General features: G+C 43.3%; 1 protein-coding gene across 2 annotated transcripts; it reads left to right on the plus strand.

Moving 5' to 3' along the window:
* The first annotated feature begins 525 nt into the window (after positions 1-525).
* LOC133949789 (coiled-coil domain-containing protein 149-like) lies at positions 526-12589 on the plus strand. Of its 2 annotated transcripts, XM_062383777.1 has the most exons (12): positions 528-676; positions 2296-2457; positions 2857-2895; positions 3524-3631; positions 3735-3851; positions 4255-4427; positions 5043-5115; positions 5306-5390; positions 6058-6202; positions 6689-6765; positions 9829-9921; positions 11358-12589. In XM_062383777.1, the coding sequence occupies exons 1-12, from the start codon at positions 614-616 to the stop codon at positions 11897-11899; spliced, it is 1677 nt and encodes a 558-aa protein (XP_062239761.1). In that variant the 5' UTR covers positions 528-613; the 3' UTR covers positions 11900-12589. The 2 variants fall into 2 exon arrangements, with proteins under 2 accessions (XP_062239762.1, XP_062239761.1); XM_062383778.1 differs by lacking the exon at positions 9829-9921 and having other exon boundaries at positions 526-676.
* Positions 12590-19395: the final 6806 nt, after the last annotated feature.

Here is a 19395-nt window from a genome sequence, read left to right on the forward strand (position 1 = left end):
TAAATAAATAAAATAAACAACACATCCTTAGATTCTAAAGAAAACCCAAATAATAAACGTTCAAATTTGCCAATAGCAAAAGCAAGAGTTATGAATAAATACAGTTCATGTAACAACATGTATGGCAAATTATTCAATTACAAAAAAAGTCAATCAATTAAGAGCAAAAAAATAGTGAGATTAATTTAGTTGCTTCTTAGATTGTTTGCACAATATAGTGACACATATCTTATATCATTTTATCTTTTATTAATATTCTTGGTTTATTCTATGATATTTGCTCACAGCTTGATGAATATCTTTGCTGTGTGCTTTTACTTTGGAAGTCACGTTTTCATTATTGCCATAACTCCTCTTCAGAAGTTCTCCAGAGCTTTATTAAACAATAATGTGGGCCAAACAGTGTCTCATATTAAAAACTGACTGTAGAATCACGCTAGAACTGTTGGTTTTATTCGACAACTATTTGATATCATGTTGTACCGGATGTGCCATTTTCCTCGCCCCCGGACGCGTGGGCTTGACGGGGGGAGTGACGTCACAGTGTAAACAAACGGAGGCGGCTCGGACGGAGGCAGAGAGACGGCGCGGAGGCTGCGGGCTGTCGGGCGTCATGTCTGGGACGATGGGCTCTTCCCGGAGGAGTGAGAGCGACTGGCAGGGGCTGGTCAGCGAGGTGAGTGAGGGGCGAGGACCGGGAACAGGCGCCGCAGAGGCGCGCTGCCTCTTCGCGACGCTCCCCTGCTCCATATGGAACGAGCTTGCGAGTGTTACAGGCCGGTGGCATCCTCCTCGCCGGGTGCACCGGATGGGACCCATCTGTGGGAGCTCATGTCCTTGTTTACATCGCTACAGTAATTTCATTGAAACCCGGTGAACGTTATCTTACCGTCACAGTTTGACGAAGTGGATTCTGTGTCGTTAAAGCCACACTGTGTCCGAGCAGCAGCGCCCTCTGCAGCCACACGTGGGGATGAATTCTGTTGGGCTCCGTTTTCCGTGAGATTAAAGGGATGGTTCACAAGAAAATGAAAATTCACTCATTATCTCCTCACTGCTTTTGGTGGAGGGGTGGGTGAGGTGTTTGAGTCCACAAAACACTTTGGGAGTCTCAGGGGTAAACAGCGTTGCAGCCAAATCAGTACAATTGAAGAAAAAGATGATCAATTTGTAGAAAAACAACAGAAAAAAAACATTAAATGCCTCCATACTGCCCGTGTGGTGTCATCCAAGTATCCGCAAGGCCCGACATTCATATCTGACTCGATACGAGGTCATTTACGCTGTGCTTTAAGCCTAAATGTCCTCTGATATATCATTCAGGGACCGTCGAAAATGCTAACATCCGCTAGCTTAGCCACTTCAGGTGGACATTTAGGCTTAAAACACGCTGTAAATGAACTTGTTTCAAGTCAAATTCTGCTCAAAAACTGTTTTCCCCTGAGACTCACTAAGTGTTTATGGACTCAAACCCTTTTCCCACTCCTCATTCGGCATAGTGGTGAGTGAATTTTCATTTCTGGGTGAACTATCCCTTTAAAGGATATAACAGACACTGCCCACATACTTCCATGCACCTTTACATTGAAATGGTTGTGAGGCTATACATCCACCAGCCTAGAGTCTTGAGTTTCAGGATTGCAAAAAACCTACTGAACAGATTTCCATAAAACATATGTGAAGGATGGGAGATGGGCCAAGAAAGCATCTATACTGAAATATCTGATTTATTTATTAATTTTTCACCAATTTTCATATAAATCCGTTCAGGAGTTTTTGTGTGATCCAAATGACCAACCAACAAGATAACAAAAGAGCTGGAAAGTATATAACCTTCTTGGTAAAGGTAGGGAATAGCTTGGTTGAGCCACACACCACTCTACAACCTTTACTACACACTCTGCTACAGTATACTCACCTCTGTGACAGCGGCTGCTGTTTGATTTGGTTACGAGCTGGTCGGACAGCTATCAAGGTTTACTCTGTTCCCTCTGCTGAGCCTTATCTACACTTTAAACACTTGGCTGCCGTATGTGTGTTTTTCAACCTCCTGGGAACTGGTCTGGGTTGTCTCATTTTTACAGTCAGGTAATCTGGCCATTTCCATCCCTGCAGGAAATTCGAGAGCTAACAGAAAGCATGATGATACAGTAGTCGTGATGATTGAGGAATTTTATATGGGGACTTATGTTAGAAGTCAACAGGTACAGTGAGATGACCATGTGATTAACTTGGTCATTTATAATGCAACTAATAATACCACCGCTCTGTGTTCTGTCCTCGCATTTGTGGTAGTTCCTGGTGTGCAGGCGTAAGCTGGAGAGTAAGAAAGAGGCCCTGCTCATTCTGTCTAAAGAGCTGGATACCTGTCAGCAGGAAAGAGACCAGTACAAGCTGATGGCCAACCAGCTGAGGGAGCGTCACCAGGGACTCAAGAAGAAGTACAGGGAACTCATTGTGAGTTTGTCTTATTTGTCCACGTGCACTCTAATGTCTCCACTGCACTGCTTCTTCATGGACCATGATGAAACTTTTCAACACATGCATAAAAAAAAAATTGCTAGTTGTATTTGATGATTGAGAATGTTGTAATTACTGTATTTTTCCCTCGACGGTTTGGTGCCATTTTCATGAAATGGATTTAAGTTGTGTGGTCAAAGGTCAAGGTCACAGTGACCTCACCAAACATGTTTCTAAGCCTCTGAAACATAATATCACATGTCTGCCTATTGGGAATTCCTGTGGTCAAAGGTCACAGTGATGAGGCTGAAACTAGACTGAAAATACAATGACTGGCTGAGGCATGCAATCTTCTAGTCTATCTAATAATCTAGTTCATTCTCTTGATCTTTTCAGGATGGTGATCCCTCTTTGCCGCCAGAGAAACGGAAACAAGTAAGTTGATGATTTCGTGAACTTTCTCACTTGTAAACATGAGATAACCTGCAGTAGCCTTCAGTTGTCATAAAGACTGAAATAGTTTGTCCAGTTTGGACGAATGTAAAAAACATGGTGGCCTCCGTAGAGAGGACCCGCTCCGGATTGGAATAAAAATCCTGATGTTGCTGAATTAAATTTATTAATTTTCAAAGTAAAAAGGGCTACAAACTTGTAAGTACCACTAATGTGCTACTGTGGATGTTGAGTGAATTCAGGGAAACAGTAGTTTATATATATATATATATATATATAAGGATTTATAAAAGTGAGAAATCAGCCATAACCAAGAAATAATAATTGAGCCTGTTTTTCTCAGCGTGATCTTTTATCTTTATCTATTTAGTAGTATAGGCTCACATTGTGTTCAATGATGCACAACCTATTCTTGTTTCACAGTTGCTCTTGAGCGTTAGCAGTTCCTCTGTTTGTTATTCTTCTGAGCTGAAGAAGAGAGAAGACATAGCCTCACTGAACAGGGATTTGTTGTATCTGTACTCTCTATGATGGATCAGTAGCCCTGTCCCCAGCTGTCTTTTGACCATGTAGATCTCTATCCCTGTCCATGCTCAACTCGTCCTCCCAGGTGAACCTGGCTCAGCTGCTGCGAGACTCGAGGGAACGAGGGAAACAGCTCGGCGAGGAGGTGAAGGAGCTGACTCAGAGGCTCACCGAGGCCCAGGGGGATAACAAGGTGAGGTGAACGTGTGCACTTTAAATACAGATCATTTGACCTGGGCCCTCACATATTGCATGATATCGAGAGAAGCAGTAGATTAAGCCCGTTTCTTCTACAGCTCCTGAGGATGACGATTACTCGACAGAGGCTGGGGGATGAGGAGGTGGGGGCGCGCCACTTTGCTGCCCATGAACGCGAGGATCTGGTTCTCCAGCTAGAGAGAGCTGGGTTACAGGTTCATACTTTTTCTCATTTTTTTTCTAAAGGAAATTATCATCTCACCCCAAGGAAAACACCCCCAGGGAATCCGCTCACATTTTTTAAAACGTGTTCACTTGTACTCACGAAGCAACTGAGAATTTGATGGTCAAAGGACAAAGGTCACTGTAACCTTACGAAAGATGTTTTTGGTTTCATGAACGCAACATCTCAGGCACTTGAGGGAGTTTCCTCAAATCTGGTACGAGAATTAATTAAATTCTTGTGGCTCCATAGCTCCTGGAACTATTGTGCCAAAAAAGTGCCAATGATTACGGAGAGAAATCCAGCAAAGATTTCAATCTAGAGCAATCTAGTCCCTTAAAACATCCCAGCAGCTTCTCTCACGGGCACTTTTCACCCGCTCTCCGTTTTTCTAGATGGAGGAGATGGAGCACCACACGAAGGCTCTGACGGACGAGCTGCAGGACGTGAAGGCGGAGCGCAGTGTGTTCAGGGAGAAGGCCGATCGAATCAATGTGGAGCTCAACCACATCTTGGGCAACCACGAGGCACGCATCATCGATGTGGACGCCCTCTGCATGGAGAACAAGTGAGTGGGACACGAAGGAATCGAGATGTCGAGAAGACGGGGTCACTGTCACACTAATTCAAGGCTGATCCACTTGTTGTTCTTCAGATCACCACCTTTATTTGATTCTCTCAATTTTTGATTTGAATGTCTTGATATTTTATACATTCAGCAATACATTTATCAGAAATCCATACCATTACGCTTTTGTGCAGCTCCTGATCAGGCTGTGTTTTAGTTTTTTACATTTTCATTGATTTCTCATGATAATACAGGGAACTTGATTAAAACAATCAGACAGTGATCAGATGTTTATGAATGTGCAAAATAATTAGGTGCAGACCAAAATAAAAATCTGGATCAAGTGAATTCAAATGTGGTTTCATTGTGTGGACTGTTGGGTCTTGCTGGAGGAATTTGCTCTACTGCATGCCTGTCTATTCAGTATTAGTCGTGTAATCCTTTTTGAGACCAGTAACACTGTGCAACTTATCTTATTTGAGCAATTTCCCTTGTTTAATACTCGGAACATTCATGATTCTCTGAGCTTCAGCTTAAAGCAATTAATATCTGTGTCTGCATGTAGTCGATAACCCCTTCAATAATCTTATGTGAATTGAATCACGGTTGCTGCAGGTATCTGCATGAACGTTTCAGCCAACTGCAAGAGGAGGTGAATCTGCTCAAATCCAACATCATGAAGTACAAGGTACAGATGGCGCGTTGCTTTTAACATGTTTAGTTGATGCTGTTTGTTAAATCCTGACAGAAATCACGTGATTTCACTAAATTTGTATTCTTATGCTTGTGTGCTTAAAGTAAATGAGGGGACTTTGATTCAAAGTGTTCATCAAACGGGACAGGGCCCGCTTTATTCTTTTGTCTGCCCCTCCCCACAGACTGCTCTTGAGAGGAGGAAGAACTCCAGCACATATGGGAAATCAAACAGCAGTCCCCTCAGTGGAGTTCTCTCCGCCAAACAAGGTGAAGACACAAACTGCTCAGCTCACTTTGAATTCTCTTTAAACTCAGGCAAAGATAGATGCTGGCGCAGCTGATCGGGAAACCGGGTGAAACCTTTTCCGTCACCTCCGTTTCCGAGCACGTCAGTCAGGTTTTGATCAGATAAACTCTGCAGCCGATTCTCCTTATTTAATGTTTTTTGTTTTTTTTCGCTGATCCTTCGAGCCAACCGGACACCAGCTGGGTTACTAATTGTATTCTGAGTGGTGGAGAGCGCCACTGGCAGGGAAATGAGTCTGCCATGATGACTGACAGTTGCAGGCGGAAGCAGCACAGTGGGCCCTGGAGTTAAAGTTAGGAGTGTCACCTAGTTGACAGCTGTTTCTAACTTTCTATCTCTGTGTTGCTCTTGTCATGCTGCTCTCCCCGTCTCTTGCGATATTACCCCGTTCTCACTTTTATCTATTTTTTTTTTTTAAGTTTTATCAGTGCATCATTATTATATCAGGCTGTTGGTTAGTACCCTCAGTATGAGAGGGTGTTCTTTGCACATATCTGCTTTCCAATGAAAAAACCCTTTCTCCTTCACTTGTACCGTTTCTTCTCCTACTCCCCTTCCCACCTCTCGTTCTTTTCTCTACTTCAACCTTATTTTTCACCTCCACGCTCTCTTATCTCTCCTCCTTAGTCGAGGAGATGCTCTTGGAAGAGCACGGCTGCAGCCTGCCAGCCACACCCCAGTCCATCTCCGACCTCAAGTCCCTGGCCACAGCTCTGCTGGAGACCATCCATGAGAAGAATCTGGTCATTCAGCACCAGAGGCACACCAACAGGTACTGAGCACAGGCTGTTTGTAAAGACGGACGACAATACTGCCCCCCAAAAGTGAAGCCAAACCATTTTGATCGCCCCCCTGGTGGCTGGCAGCAGTACAGGTTATAAACCTTGCCTGCTCCATATTGGTAGATGGCACCTGGACCAAACTAGAAAGTCCCAGTACATTGAATACATTATTCTCAACAATAGTATAGACGTCAAAAGCAGAAAATGATGGCAGCAATATCTTGTGTAATTTACCTTCATTATTGTGGATCGAAAGGTGTGTCGTCCATTTTAATTAATGGTCTACCCCCTCATTCCTGTTCTTCTGCCCACTACAAATAGCCCTTATAAAATCAACAACCTAACAGCTTAACGATTGTTTGACTTCCTGTACTAAAAGTCCTCCTCCGCCTCCAAGACAAACATCACACGGTGCGACACAGGCACACACTGGTCATCACCCCTTGTAACCTGACCCTTTCTGCATTGCTCTGCAGGATCCTTGGGAACAGAGTTGCAGATCTGGAGAGGAAGCTGAAGACCTTGGAGGTTTCAGGACTGTGGAGCCTTCCAGGTGGGTCTCAACTCAGGAGAAAAACCCAAAAAAATATAACAGTCCGACCACAAACGATCTTTCCATCGTTCACTATAGTACAGAGATCAATCCAGCTATAAAACAATTATAGAGTAATAACACAGATTGTACTGTTGTTCCGGCCGTTAGAGTTTTCAGCACATTCCCTCTTAAGAGAGTGTTTGTGTTAAATATAATTGCTGAGTTACACAACTCGGCTGGTAAACTGTTTTTTTTTATTTTATTATAAAATTTAGACAAAGACAGTCAATTAAATTACAAACACTTGTAATGAAACGATTATATACTATTGCATGCATATTTTTAATGAAGATTTTTTTGTATGGGTTAATACATGAGCCTCAATCTCTGAATATAACCAGTCTGTAGATCTACCACACCATTAGCAAACATGACCGTGTGTGTGCGTGCAACTTACTCACTTAATAATGAATAACATGTTGCTCTTGAATCCCTGGTATTATCTCCTATGTCTTAATGAATACAGAATTTAACTCTGGGATCTTTTCTCTGATTGTTCTACCTAGTACCGCAATTTAAATTTGGTTTACATTTTCTCCCATTAATGAGGTTTAATGCTCATAACAACGTGTCTCTCTCTCCTCTCTCGCTGCATCTCAGGCTTGACCTACCGTGTGTCTTTGGGAATTGGGAGTATGTATTCCTTCTGCCCCACTTAGCCCATCCATGCCCTCCACTATGTCATGCCAGGACAAATCTGGGCAGACGCCCAGAAAGCGTGTCACCTCATGCCCACCGTTTTCAGTGTGTCGACTCCATTGACCACCCGCTCATGTGTCCACCCATGATAGCATTGACTAAGCCAGGCTACCTGAATATCACACACTGATCCTTTTTTGGTCCAGTGGATCTGTCTTAAATTCTACCCCAGGGAAAAAAAAGCTTGGGTCTTGGGATGTTTAAAGGGCAGAAGAGTTTTCAGATTACTAATGGCCAGTATTAGAATTTAAAATCATGTTCCAAAAAGACTAAAATATTGACATTTGTTGCAGAGTCGCTAGAGAAGAGAGAACCTTTGATTAACAGATAAATGTCTTATTCTCTTGGCATTTTAGTCAAACCATTATAATGTTTTTTCAGACATGAGGATGTTCCCCCGCCATTAAAAATTAAACTTAAAGATGATCATTGAACAGTTTACCTTTCAACTAGTCTGCCTCGATCATAGATCCCCCTTTTCCCCACTGGAGGGCGGTGTTGTGTCGCGTATGAGCCAGCCCTGAGAGGTGGTGGGGCTGCGGCTGAATGGAGGAGCCCTGTCATGAGACCGTCATTCTCACTGCCATAAAGCTGACAAGCATCCATTACTGAAAATGATTGCCCACATTACAAACACATTTAGGGGAATGTGCCGTTATTAGCGAATTTGTAGGCGAGGGCCCAGAGTGCCTGACGACCACGCTGTCCACCACAGTTAGGGAGACAGAGATGTAGAGAGAGATGTGTGCGTCTGTGGCCTTGATGTGATATGAAGTTGGGCTGATGGATATTAAAGGCAAAAGGGATAGGATGGAGCGGCACGGCCGCCTATACCTGAGGCCCGGAGAACACAAGAGGGTGACTGCATTGTCTCCGGATGAGAGGGAGCGAAAAACAGTAACAATCACATAGATGCAGTGAGTCAGATAAAGTTGTGATTGATAGATCCACCCCTGAGTCCACCCCTCCCCCAGTATGGAATGATTGCAAGGCGAAATGTTACACAGCAAGTGAACGGACTGCCCGAGGGCATCAGCTATTGAAAAGACGGGTGGATACAGAATGCACCAGTGTCGCTCTGTTTTTGGGCAGTGACAGATTGGAAATATATGATGAAATCCCAGACACGTCAGTGGAACACAATCGTTTGCATGGATGCTTGTACGGAATTTCATCCCGATCCATCCAATAATTGTTGAGAAATCACAAATATTTGCCATGGTGCTGATGCAAGAGGAAACATTAGTATGCGTCCTCTGGAGACCCTGGATGTCTGTACAAAAAAGTTTCATGGCAATCCATCAAATCCATCAAAGTGTTGAACTAACATTGTCATCCCAAGGGCCATGCGCCAAAGAAAAAATAAACCTTTGAAATGATAGGATAAGATAAGATAAGACCTGCCTTTATTGATCCTCCATAGAGGAAATCCACAAACGACACACAGTCACAGGGATGAAGCAGCACAAGGGGCAAATGCATTAAGAATAAAAATAGAAATCCTATATACCATAAAAAAATAAAAATAATACATGTACACGTCTCTTTACTAAAAGTGAAATATAAAGGTATGAAGCAAGGTTGTGTAATTTTTTTATAATATACAATATGTGCAGCAGTTCTTTTTTGAGATCATCCTCTCTGTTAAAGAAGTAAAGGAACTATTTGTTAGATAACAGAAAAATTCTCTCTCCTATTTGCAGAAGCCTCAGCATCCGATTAGCCCCCATCCTTCTCTCTCTCTCTCTCTCTCTCTCTCTCTCTCTCTCTCTCTCTCGCTCTCGCTCTCTCCAAACGTTGAGCATTCATAACAGTATGGACGGCATTCATGACAATATGGTCTCTGTTCACCATTCATGATTCTCACGCCTCGCGTCACCCAGTCATCCATTTTCTCATTCTTCTGTTTGTTTTCGTGTCCCCACACTTGAATGGGCCTGGTTTCGTGTCTATTCACAGAGACTCTCTGAGACAAAGGCTGATGGGCACACTTGCAGACGTATAGGCATGTAGTTAATGTGTGTGTGTGTGCGCGCGTGTGTGTGTATTTGTGATGTCGCGTTTATAGTACACAGGCTCCTATGATTAGCATATGGTGTCAGCCTAAGAGGCATGCAGCCTTCACTAATGAAGACAGATGACAGGGAGCTGAAGCTGCTTCTCTGTAAAAGCACTGCAGTGCATACATGCTTGTATGTTTTGTGAGCTGCATTCATCCATTCCCAACTTGCCGAAACCTTTGACAACTTTTCACGTCACTTTGTCTTTTTGTTGTCCTTTGCAAAGTGACAGTAACAGCGACTGTGTGTTGTGCTCTCACAGGGACACGACACAGCATCGCGCTGAACGACAACCTTCAACCAGAGCTTCATCCGACACGTGCAACGCCTCAGCCAATCGCGCAGCCGCCCAAAGGTGAGCGAGTAATTGTGTGTGTGCAGGCTCCTCCGCCCGTCGATGAGAGCCCTCGCTGTAATTAGCCACGATGTGCTAAACGCTCCTCGCTTCCTGCCATGTTTAACCCGAGTCCTTTGCATTCCCTCCTCCACCCCGCTCGGCTTCTCATTGGTGCAAGCTGCCCAAATGCCATGGCATTTTGGAAATGTGAAGCAAATTCTCGCCCGCTGACATTCAGAAACTTCTGCCATCTTCTCTTTGAAAGGGGATGGGGGGGCCATAAATATGGATGCTAGTTCCAGTCATGTTGCTTTCTTCCTGCATGTTTTTGCACGTGTGTGTGTTTGTGTGTGTGTGTGGTGGGGTACTCTATGTGCAGTCTTTAACCTTTTTGCCTCGACATCGACAAATATGGGTCAGTAATCCCCAAAGTGAGAGCATATTTTGGCAGAAAGAAGCAGAACTAAGCTGTTGCTATTGCTGAGACGCGGGGCGTCACACTTGTCTTGCGTCCCGTTGTCTGGGGCACTGCTGCTATATTTAGCCTGTTGCCATGGAAGCACTTCAGTCACATAAGTAATTGAAATAACTTTCTACATTGACACAGTGGCACGGATCCAAAAGAGGAAAACTTTTTCTTCATTTTCTTTTTCATTCTGTAATAAATATTTTCCTACAACAACCTGAATGATAAAAGGACAGAAAGCCTTTGACCTGAGAACCAACAGACAGATACATCCTTATAAACAAAAAGGAAAGAGCAAAGGAATAATACGTGTGTAAAAATATGAAATGCATGTCCTTCAAATTCCATTTTATCTCTATTTCTAAATGTTTTGCCAATCAGGAAATTAATCCCAATCATTTCCATAGTCAGTTCATTGTTTTAACAACCAATTTTATAATTTATTACAACAAAAAACTAATATTTGCTGGTTCCTGCTTCTTAAATGTAATTTACTGTTATTATTCAATATTCTTGTAAAATAAATACATTTGGGGTTTTCCTAAAATCTATCAAATTTATTATAGCGGTCTTCCGGTGTCCTGTAGAGTTCCTCTGCCTGACCAACCAATCAAAAGATCGCACGTAACGGAGTCACTGTGCATGCTGCTGACTGGTTGGAGTACATAAGCTGGGAGGAAGTGAATTCTCTGTCATTTCCCCTAGCGCTGTTGCTTCCGTTTTTCGGGGCTGTGTGTCCTTTCAGAGTGAGAGTTACGGTGCAGCTGATATATTGTCCTAAACGCCAATAAAGTGAGCGATAAACTACATCCAATCTCCTCCTCAATGCACCGGAGCTAAAATAGTGGCGGCCATAATTGTGGTATCATTTCTTGGTGTTGTTTTGCACACATTGCTGTGCAGCATAGGGCAGAAGTGCTTGTGTTCTGATGACCACAGATCAAATGAGCAATAAAGATGACCGGTTGTCTCATCTTCCTTCCCTCAGCTGTGTCAGGCAACAGAAGTTCGGATGAATCATTGTGGGAATGCCACGCCGCTGGCAGCGACCTTGGCCCAGATGGCGTCAGCGGGGACGACACACCTGCGCTGCTCAACAGTCTGGAGCAACTAGCGGGGGTGGAAATGAATGGGATCGACAGGAGAGGAGGGGAAGAGAGGGCGGCTCTGATGGAAGACGGAGACGAGGGGCGCAGTCCGGTGGAGGAGGCGGGGCACGAGGTAGAAGGAATTGAAGATGAGGAACTTGAGTCCACGGTGGAGGAGGGAGAGGAGGCGGCCTTGGCGCTGGACGTGCCGCCCAGTGAATCAGACCGCCCATGCCTCCCGATGGATCAAGCCTCTGTCGATAACTCGGACGTGGCTCATAGGTGCTGTGAACCTCAGGAGTCTAATAATGTCCCTGAACATGTAAAGGCCTCCATATCAGCTCCAGAGGACCCGGCCACAGAGGTGTCCAGTACAGGGGAGTGGGACATTCACTGTTGGTCCGAGCAGGGGGACACCAGTCACAGCGACAACCTGGCATGATCCTGGAAACACCCGAGACGTGGTTTTACATCCACGTCCACGTCGTTCTTATCAATGATGGCGTTAATCATCCCTCGTTGCATTCTCACAGCGTTGCCCCTGTTCCACCCGACCGCCCTCTTTTTATTTCTTTTTTTTTTCAAGTCAATAAAACACAGAGAAAACACTTTCACTTCTCAGCCTGCGTCGACAGAGCCGGAGGTGCCGTCGTATCTAGACAGGCTTGTTACTGCGCAGGAACAGACAATCTTGAAATCAATGGAGTTGCAAACTTCATTGCCCTACAGGAAGAGGGGAGCTCGGAAAATAACAAACATGGCAGCCTCAGCTCTCGGGCTCCATATTCCCTCCTGCTCCCCCCCCCGTGATTAGATAATCCCAATTGTTTGCTTTCCTCCTCTTCCTAGGGGATGCAAATCAACTCTCCGTTCCACCGTTGCTCTCATGGGGGGGGATTCCAAATTATCTCAGCAAAACTTTTGCCTGAATGTCTTGTAAATATGTGTGAATTAATAATGTTAACGTAAGAGATTCTACTGATGTCTATTCATCTGTATGGGAGAATCTCACCAATCATTGTTTGTATTTTCCCCTCATTTAGAAGTTAATATTCGGATGAGACTACATGTGCCTTATACAGACTGTGGAAATATGAACTGATATTTATTTAATTAAAAATGTATAAAATTCTGCAGTATTGCTGGTTGGTATTTTTCCGTTATCAGATTTTTGTATCTTATTCTGCACCTCCCACCCCAATGTGTCTTCCTCTCCCTCCTCCTCTCGGTAGGGTCCTGAGGGGGTCTGTTGCGCCTGGGTGCACAACTGAGACTCGAGAATCCTTTTAACCCCTCACACATCATTCCAGTTATCACATGTCGTTGGTGGTGTGGTCCTTGCTCGTGAGAATAAACCCCTGATTCTTGGAGTACGACAGACAGTGGCCAATCACCCGTCCAGTGATGGTGAAAGTGTGACCGATATGTGTGTCAGCTGAAAATGTATCTGATCAAAACTTCACCTTTCCTAGCTCGCGATACTTGTCTGAGTTATCAGGTGACTTGTTTGATGTCAATGTTCCGAGCCAGAAAATGAGAACAAATCCACAGGAAAGGCACCGAGTGATTTGTGTTCACATGGTTGGTCTCTCATCAATTCTAAATGCAACGGCCTCAGTCGCTTTGATTGTTTTAAGAGATTAGAGCCGCTGTATCTGAGTCTCTGCCTTTCAGCCTCGGGAGAGCAGTGTTCCAGCAAATCCAGAGTGAGTTGTCACAAAACCTGACTCTTTTTTTCTTCAATTCACAAGTTTTGGATTCATACAAAGACGGTTTAAACTTAAATTGCTAAAGAAAACGTGGTAAGCATGGTACTTCGGTCAGTATCATTGCGCAATGATTGGAGTCCTCATAAAGTATATGTCTAGATTTTTGTTTCTCCATGCGTAAGAATGGCTTTAAGAAGTAAGTGAGCTTTGCTGAGATGATTTGAGATGTCATCCTGTATGCGTGATACAGGATAGAGGTAATCTGGGGAATTGAAGTTGACAATATCTTTTGTCTATCCTGCCCTGTATATTAAGATGGACGACCTGATGGCTTCCAAAAGTGAAGCCAATTCATCTTGATAACCCCCTGGTGGCAGGCTGCGGTATAGATAAACCCTGCTGCATCCATGTAAGCAGATGGGACAAAAATTCAAAGTACACGCTCTAACTAGTGTCTAGCTTTAGGTTGATTTTTGTTACACTGATGTTTGTTCTATTGTAAGTGTGGTTTTCGCCTCACAGCTGAGACTGATTCACGTTTGAGTGTGTGTATGACATCTTTGATGGCTTAATTTCTGGATAGTGTGAGTAATTGGAGATGCGTCATCCATCTTTATTTGCAGTCAATGAACCTGCCTTTAGTTCCTTAACCATAAGCCTTCACTTTAATCGTTTCCTTAACTCTCTGCCGCTTGGATGTGGATTGGATGGATCCAATAGTTTATAGTTTATGTGTGTATCCAGTTAGTAAGAAGAAACTGCATCCATGTCCAGTCCACTGGTGTGGACTTGTTAAACAAGGCATTTAAAGAAAAGGAAAACAAGATAAGCCTCAGGAGGCAGTAGTAAAGACAAAATGTCTGGAAGTTTATTGGCGATTAACTTTTATCTACCCGAATTAACCCCACATAACCACACAAACAACCACCACAGGTATACGATATATGAGCTGTTACTCGCTAAAGATTCATCAGAGACCCTCTGACGGCTTCCCGTTAGGATCTGACTGGCCAGTATCTGGCCTTGTCACGCAGCTGAAAGATTCAGGCTCCCTCTCCAGACCCCTAGAGAGAGGAAGGAAAAAGAGGGATTGCTGAGAGCTGTTGTAGCCAATCATCGCCACTACAGATAAAAATGAGGCTACGGCACCGGCAGCTAGCCCATGCCAGAAACTAATCTTGAACCTTTTTTTACTGTGACAGTGACATTCCCCCAATGCAAGGCAAGTCAAAAAATGTGCATTGCAAAGTGCTCCGATTGGCCCCCGTGCTGCTCGAATCGCTCAGGTGTGTGTCTCTATTTGTACTTGAAAGGGAGATCAAAGTGGGGATCATCCGCGTGTGTGCGCGAGCCTGTCCTGAGATTTTTGCAGCTTTGTACGTAGCTGCTTCCCTTTCATGTCGTACAAGTTGAGATGGCTTGTAACGGATCATATACAGGCTTTATTCCTTCGCAGACATTTCCACGTGTCATTGAGGGAGAAGCAGAGGTGTTCCTGATGACATCCCAGTAATTAATTTCAGTATTTACACTGTACGTCAGCTTTTCCTAATGGGACATGTCTGCCGTGAAAAAGGCCCATGCTGCTCGTCTTATCGCAGTATCAGCTTGCTTTGTTCTGATCCCCCTCTCCACCCCCCCATATTATCCCGTCCTGAAGTAGAGAGAGAGACCAGAAGGGTCACAGCAAATGCTCACCAACTCTAATAAGTGTGACCGGGGAGCCAGAGGGCTTGTGGATGTAGGAGGGTTTGACACCCCATCATCTCGGGGCCCTCCGAAGGTTTGAGGAGTGGGGGTAGACAGGGGCGTTCGGAGCCAGCGGTTTCCAGGCCAACCACTCAGTAGGGTTAATTACTCTACCAACGAGATGCCCTTTCCAGTGATGGTGAATGCCCTCGTGATCCACGCTTCATTCACTCACCTTGCTGAGTTTTTTCTCGCCATATACCTGAGTTTTTATCATGTGGCGCCTCAAAGACACTCCAGTTCGCCGAGCCCTGCAGGGTTGCGCCCCAGGTGATGCGATTTGAGAAGTGTAACTTTCTGCTCCGCTGCTGACAAGGCTCTTATTATCTGAGATAATAGGGGACAGAAAAAAAGTGGAACGGGCAAAATATGTCAGTCATCTTCTTCCCGCTTGCTTCATCTGGCGTTAATAACGCTAATGCGCTAATAACGGCATCATTTTCTTGGTTTGCACTTAAATCTAGATGCGGTACCTGCAATAAGTGTGTTAATTTTCATATCACTTCGGCTGACAAATATGAATATGGTCCAGGGCAGATTGGTTAATTGAGCTCTTCTCTTTGCATAGGCTACAGCATAAACTGTAGTCATAGGGAAACCAGTGATGTTTTCCACCCACATTGATTTAACATTTCTTGGGAGAATTCGGTTGTCCTATCTGATCTTACACAATTCAGATAAGAAAATGGATATAGCACTCTAATTTCTGTACACAGACTGTTCATAAAGATGGACGACGTGTCTCCACCTCCTCTCAATATCCAGACATGAAGCCAAAATATCCTGTATACAAACGCTGCTGTGCTCTGCATGTGGAGCCAGAGTCTGCGCAGTAGCCACTGGGCGATGGAGCCACTTAAGGGGAGGCCCTGTTGATACACGCTTGACCAATCGTGAGTCAGTCTCAGCTGTCAATCATTATGTTTCACTGTGTTTCTAAAGTTTCAATTAACTGATTAAAACCCAATTAACTGTGAAAACCTAACAACAAACTTAAAGCGACAGACACCATCTTTAAGAAAAAGTTATTTGACGTGTTTATCATGAAGGAGGCTGAATTTATTACCTTTACTGCAGTCAGCCACCAGGTGGCGATCGAGACACTTTGTCTATAGTTTTGGGGAAACGATATGTCTTCTGTCTTTACATTCAAAAGAAAATATGAAGCCACAGCTGGCATCCAGAAACTTTAGCTGAGCATAAAGATATGACACAGGGGTTTATCCAGTCAGGCTCTTATAAACTATTCTGAAGTCAAAATCTAATTTCATTATTGGGGGAAATAAAGTATAGAATTCAAATCATTTAATGTAGAATGTATGACTCACAACTTCATGCAAAGTTCATTTTCTCCACTCTTATATTATTGAGTTGTAAGTCCTCTGTTACCCCTGTTTCCAGTTTTATACGAAGACATGATCGACATGAAAGTAGAATCATTCTTCTCACCAAACTCTGAAAAAAGCAAAGAACAGATATTTCAGAAAATGTCCAACTATTCTTTTCAAGCAACATTAGATTACAGAGCTGTAAATACCCTGGGACTGCCATCAGACCTCGTGTTTATCAAGAAGTTTACTTGATCACAAAATACTGCCTGCTGCTAGTGCTTCTTCGTCCCCTGTGACCTACCTCAGTCGTTTCCCCATTTCCTGGAGGCAAAACTGAAACTGCAATAACAACAACAACAACAGCAACATGGCTCCCGAGACCCTGCTGGGAAGCAAGGCAGGCAAAGTCGCGGGATGTTGGAGGATGCGAGAGCTTGTGGACTGCCGATAAGCAGAAGGGCCACACCGGGGGTCAGCACGTAGCCACGGCATACAGTCAGATCTCTATTAAGATAGAAGATGGTGGGCCATGTGTGATAAGAGCCGACAGGACCCGGTGATGGGATATCAGTGATTGGGCAGTGGCAGCAAATGCCGCTGTCATCAACCAGCGGGGGAATCGGGGCTGGACCGAACATGTTCCCCGTCATTGGTACCATGAAGTAGTCCTCAATAATCCTCGTGCAAATTTCACATATTATATTTTGGGAAATTGCAGAAAACAATCTCGAGTTTTGAAAGCATTGAAACGGGCAGATACAGATCTTCATGTCACTTCGGAGAATTACACAGTTGAAAAGTTCCACAGATTTAAACTTGAAAGGGATGTACAGTACATAAAATGGGCCCGGAATGAAAAGATTTCTTTAGGAAAGTAAGATTCCGTCACAGTTCAAGTCTTTCAAATTATGCATCTGTACTTGCTCACCGAGATAGTGCACCATTGGATATGTGATTACAAGAAACAGAGTAAGTCTCAGCATCCTTGGTTGCAGTTTGTTCGTCCTAAGCTTTCCTGCAGGACTATTTTCCAGCAAGCTCGACTTTTTCACTCCAGTAACAGGCACTTCTGTGGCCTGTGTTTCTACTCCCGTGGCTCCCCTCCTCTCCTTCATTACCTGCAGTACCATCTTCTGTATTTAAATCCTTTCCAGCCTGTTCATAACAGACTTTCCGATAGCTCTCGTGCTGAGCCACAGTAAGTGTGGCCAATCCCCCCATAAAAATATTAAATACACAACCTTGTTATGCTGACTGTGCACATCTTCAGGTCGATTTTTGCAGGTATATTCTCTCAGCTCCACCTTTAGGATTGAAAGCACATTTTAAGTTGTGCAAAGCGTCGGCATATTTCCTCAAAACTATAAGAGCAGCATCCACTGTTGCCCAATTTTATGAAATGCCTCGCCATTATAACATTTCAAGGGACTTGTTAAAACTTCTTGTTAATGCTATATAAGCACATTATGCAAAGCCACAACCTGCCCTGAAGAGTGTGTGTGCGCACTACAAAAGGTTAATGATGCAATGGAAACAGTTGATGTGACACACAAAAAGTATTTTACTCATGATGCTGGACACAATTTGATTTAAAAAATAAACTACAAATACTTCATAATTGATCATCAAAGTTTTATTACAACTTTTTTCCAAAACGACCCTCTCCAAAAATGTATCTTTTGGCTTACAGCATCCCTTCTGGATCTTTAATTATTGTTGTCTTTGAGTCTGTTTCGCATCCACTTCTTTAAAGCTGGGGGATTTCATTCTGAAACCATGTGGCAATTTAGCAAACGATTAGTTGCCATCAAGTGTTGTCCATGCTGTCCCTGCCAGCTCTGCTATGTTTGCCAGAGCTATTTCATACACAATTGGACTGCTATTTAATAGCCTGTGAAAGAGAGATGGACACGCAAGGTGGAAAATCCAGAGCATTTCAAATTATCCTTGAATATTCGACCATTATGACTTTGTTCAAACGTTGACTTCTCCTTAACCATCACCATCAATCCCGCTGCTATAAGCAATGAGCCATTCGCCATTATGCAGCTTGTTAGCAATGTCCAGGCTGTGTAATTACCTGTGTCAACGGCAATGATTGTCTTCAGTAACAGATTATTCATCACTTTATAATTGTGGAGGCTGAAAGGGGGATTTTAAGTTGTTGCAATAAAACTAGAAGTAGAAATGTCCACGCTCTTCACTTTTCATGGTTGCAGCTTCCAGCCGGGATCGTGTGTGTGCACGTTGAGTCCAGAAAAATATGGGAACGCACAAATACGGGCGGTTTCTTTGAGGGAAATTAATATGCATCCAGTAGGAGCTGAAACATATAAAAAGTAAATTAAAAGAGAAAACTTCATACTTTATTACTTTGTGAGTTGCAATAATCTTAATTTTAGCTCTTGGATATTTCCATACAAGATTTGCACTTTCTCCTTGCCTGCCCAAGTATGAATAGCACAGTATAGTAGTTATTGAATCTAGGCCATGCAAACAAAGGTGAGGAGACAATGCCCCTTCCTCCAGGATCCCAATCTTTTTTCAGATGATCAGTTTTGGAGTGTCAGAGCTGTGTGACAGCACGGCCTAAAATCATGTGATTCGCTAAGACTTGGTTTTAGGGTTAGGTTTAGGCGTTTAGTTTGAATGGTTATAGTTAGCGTTAAGGGTAATGTATTATATCAATGAGTGTCCTCACTAAGATAGAAGTACAAACAAACGTTCATTCATTTTTATTTATTTTTCGAAAAAGGAGTGAAAAAGGATTTAATCTGACCCTTCTTCATAAGATCATTATTAATAATGACCATTATTAATAGTGATCTTATAGTTAACCAACCTCATATATATATATATTGAAATATGTTGTTCACTTACAAAAATATATCAGAATCTGGTATTATTGCAAAGCTGGTTTACACATACAAGGAATTTGCTGCTGTGTATTTGTGCGGTGTAAGATTACATGTGAAAAATATAAAAAAAAATAGGAAACAAAAATGAATATAGAAAAAACACAATAAGCATTAATTAACATGTTTGTGTGTTGTTTGGTGGCTACATCACCATCATCATCACCATCATCATCATCATCATCATCATCATCATCAGAGCTCGCTGCCTCCTCCCCCTCCCAGCACCATTCC

The sequence above is a fragment of the Platichthys flesus genome, chromosome 24 (assembly GCF_949316205.1).
Source record: "Platichthys flesus chromosome 24, fPlaFle2.1, whole genome shotgun sequence".
Classification (NCBI taxonomy): domain Eukaryota; kingdom Metazoa; phylum Chordata; class Actinopteri; order Pleuronectiformes; family Pleuronectidae; genus Platichthys; species Platichthys flesus.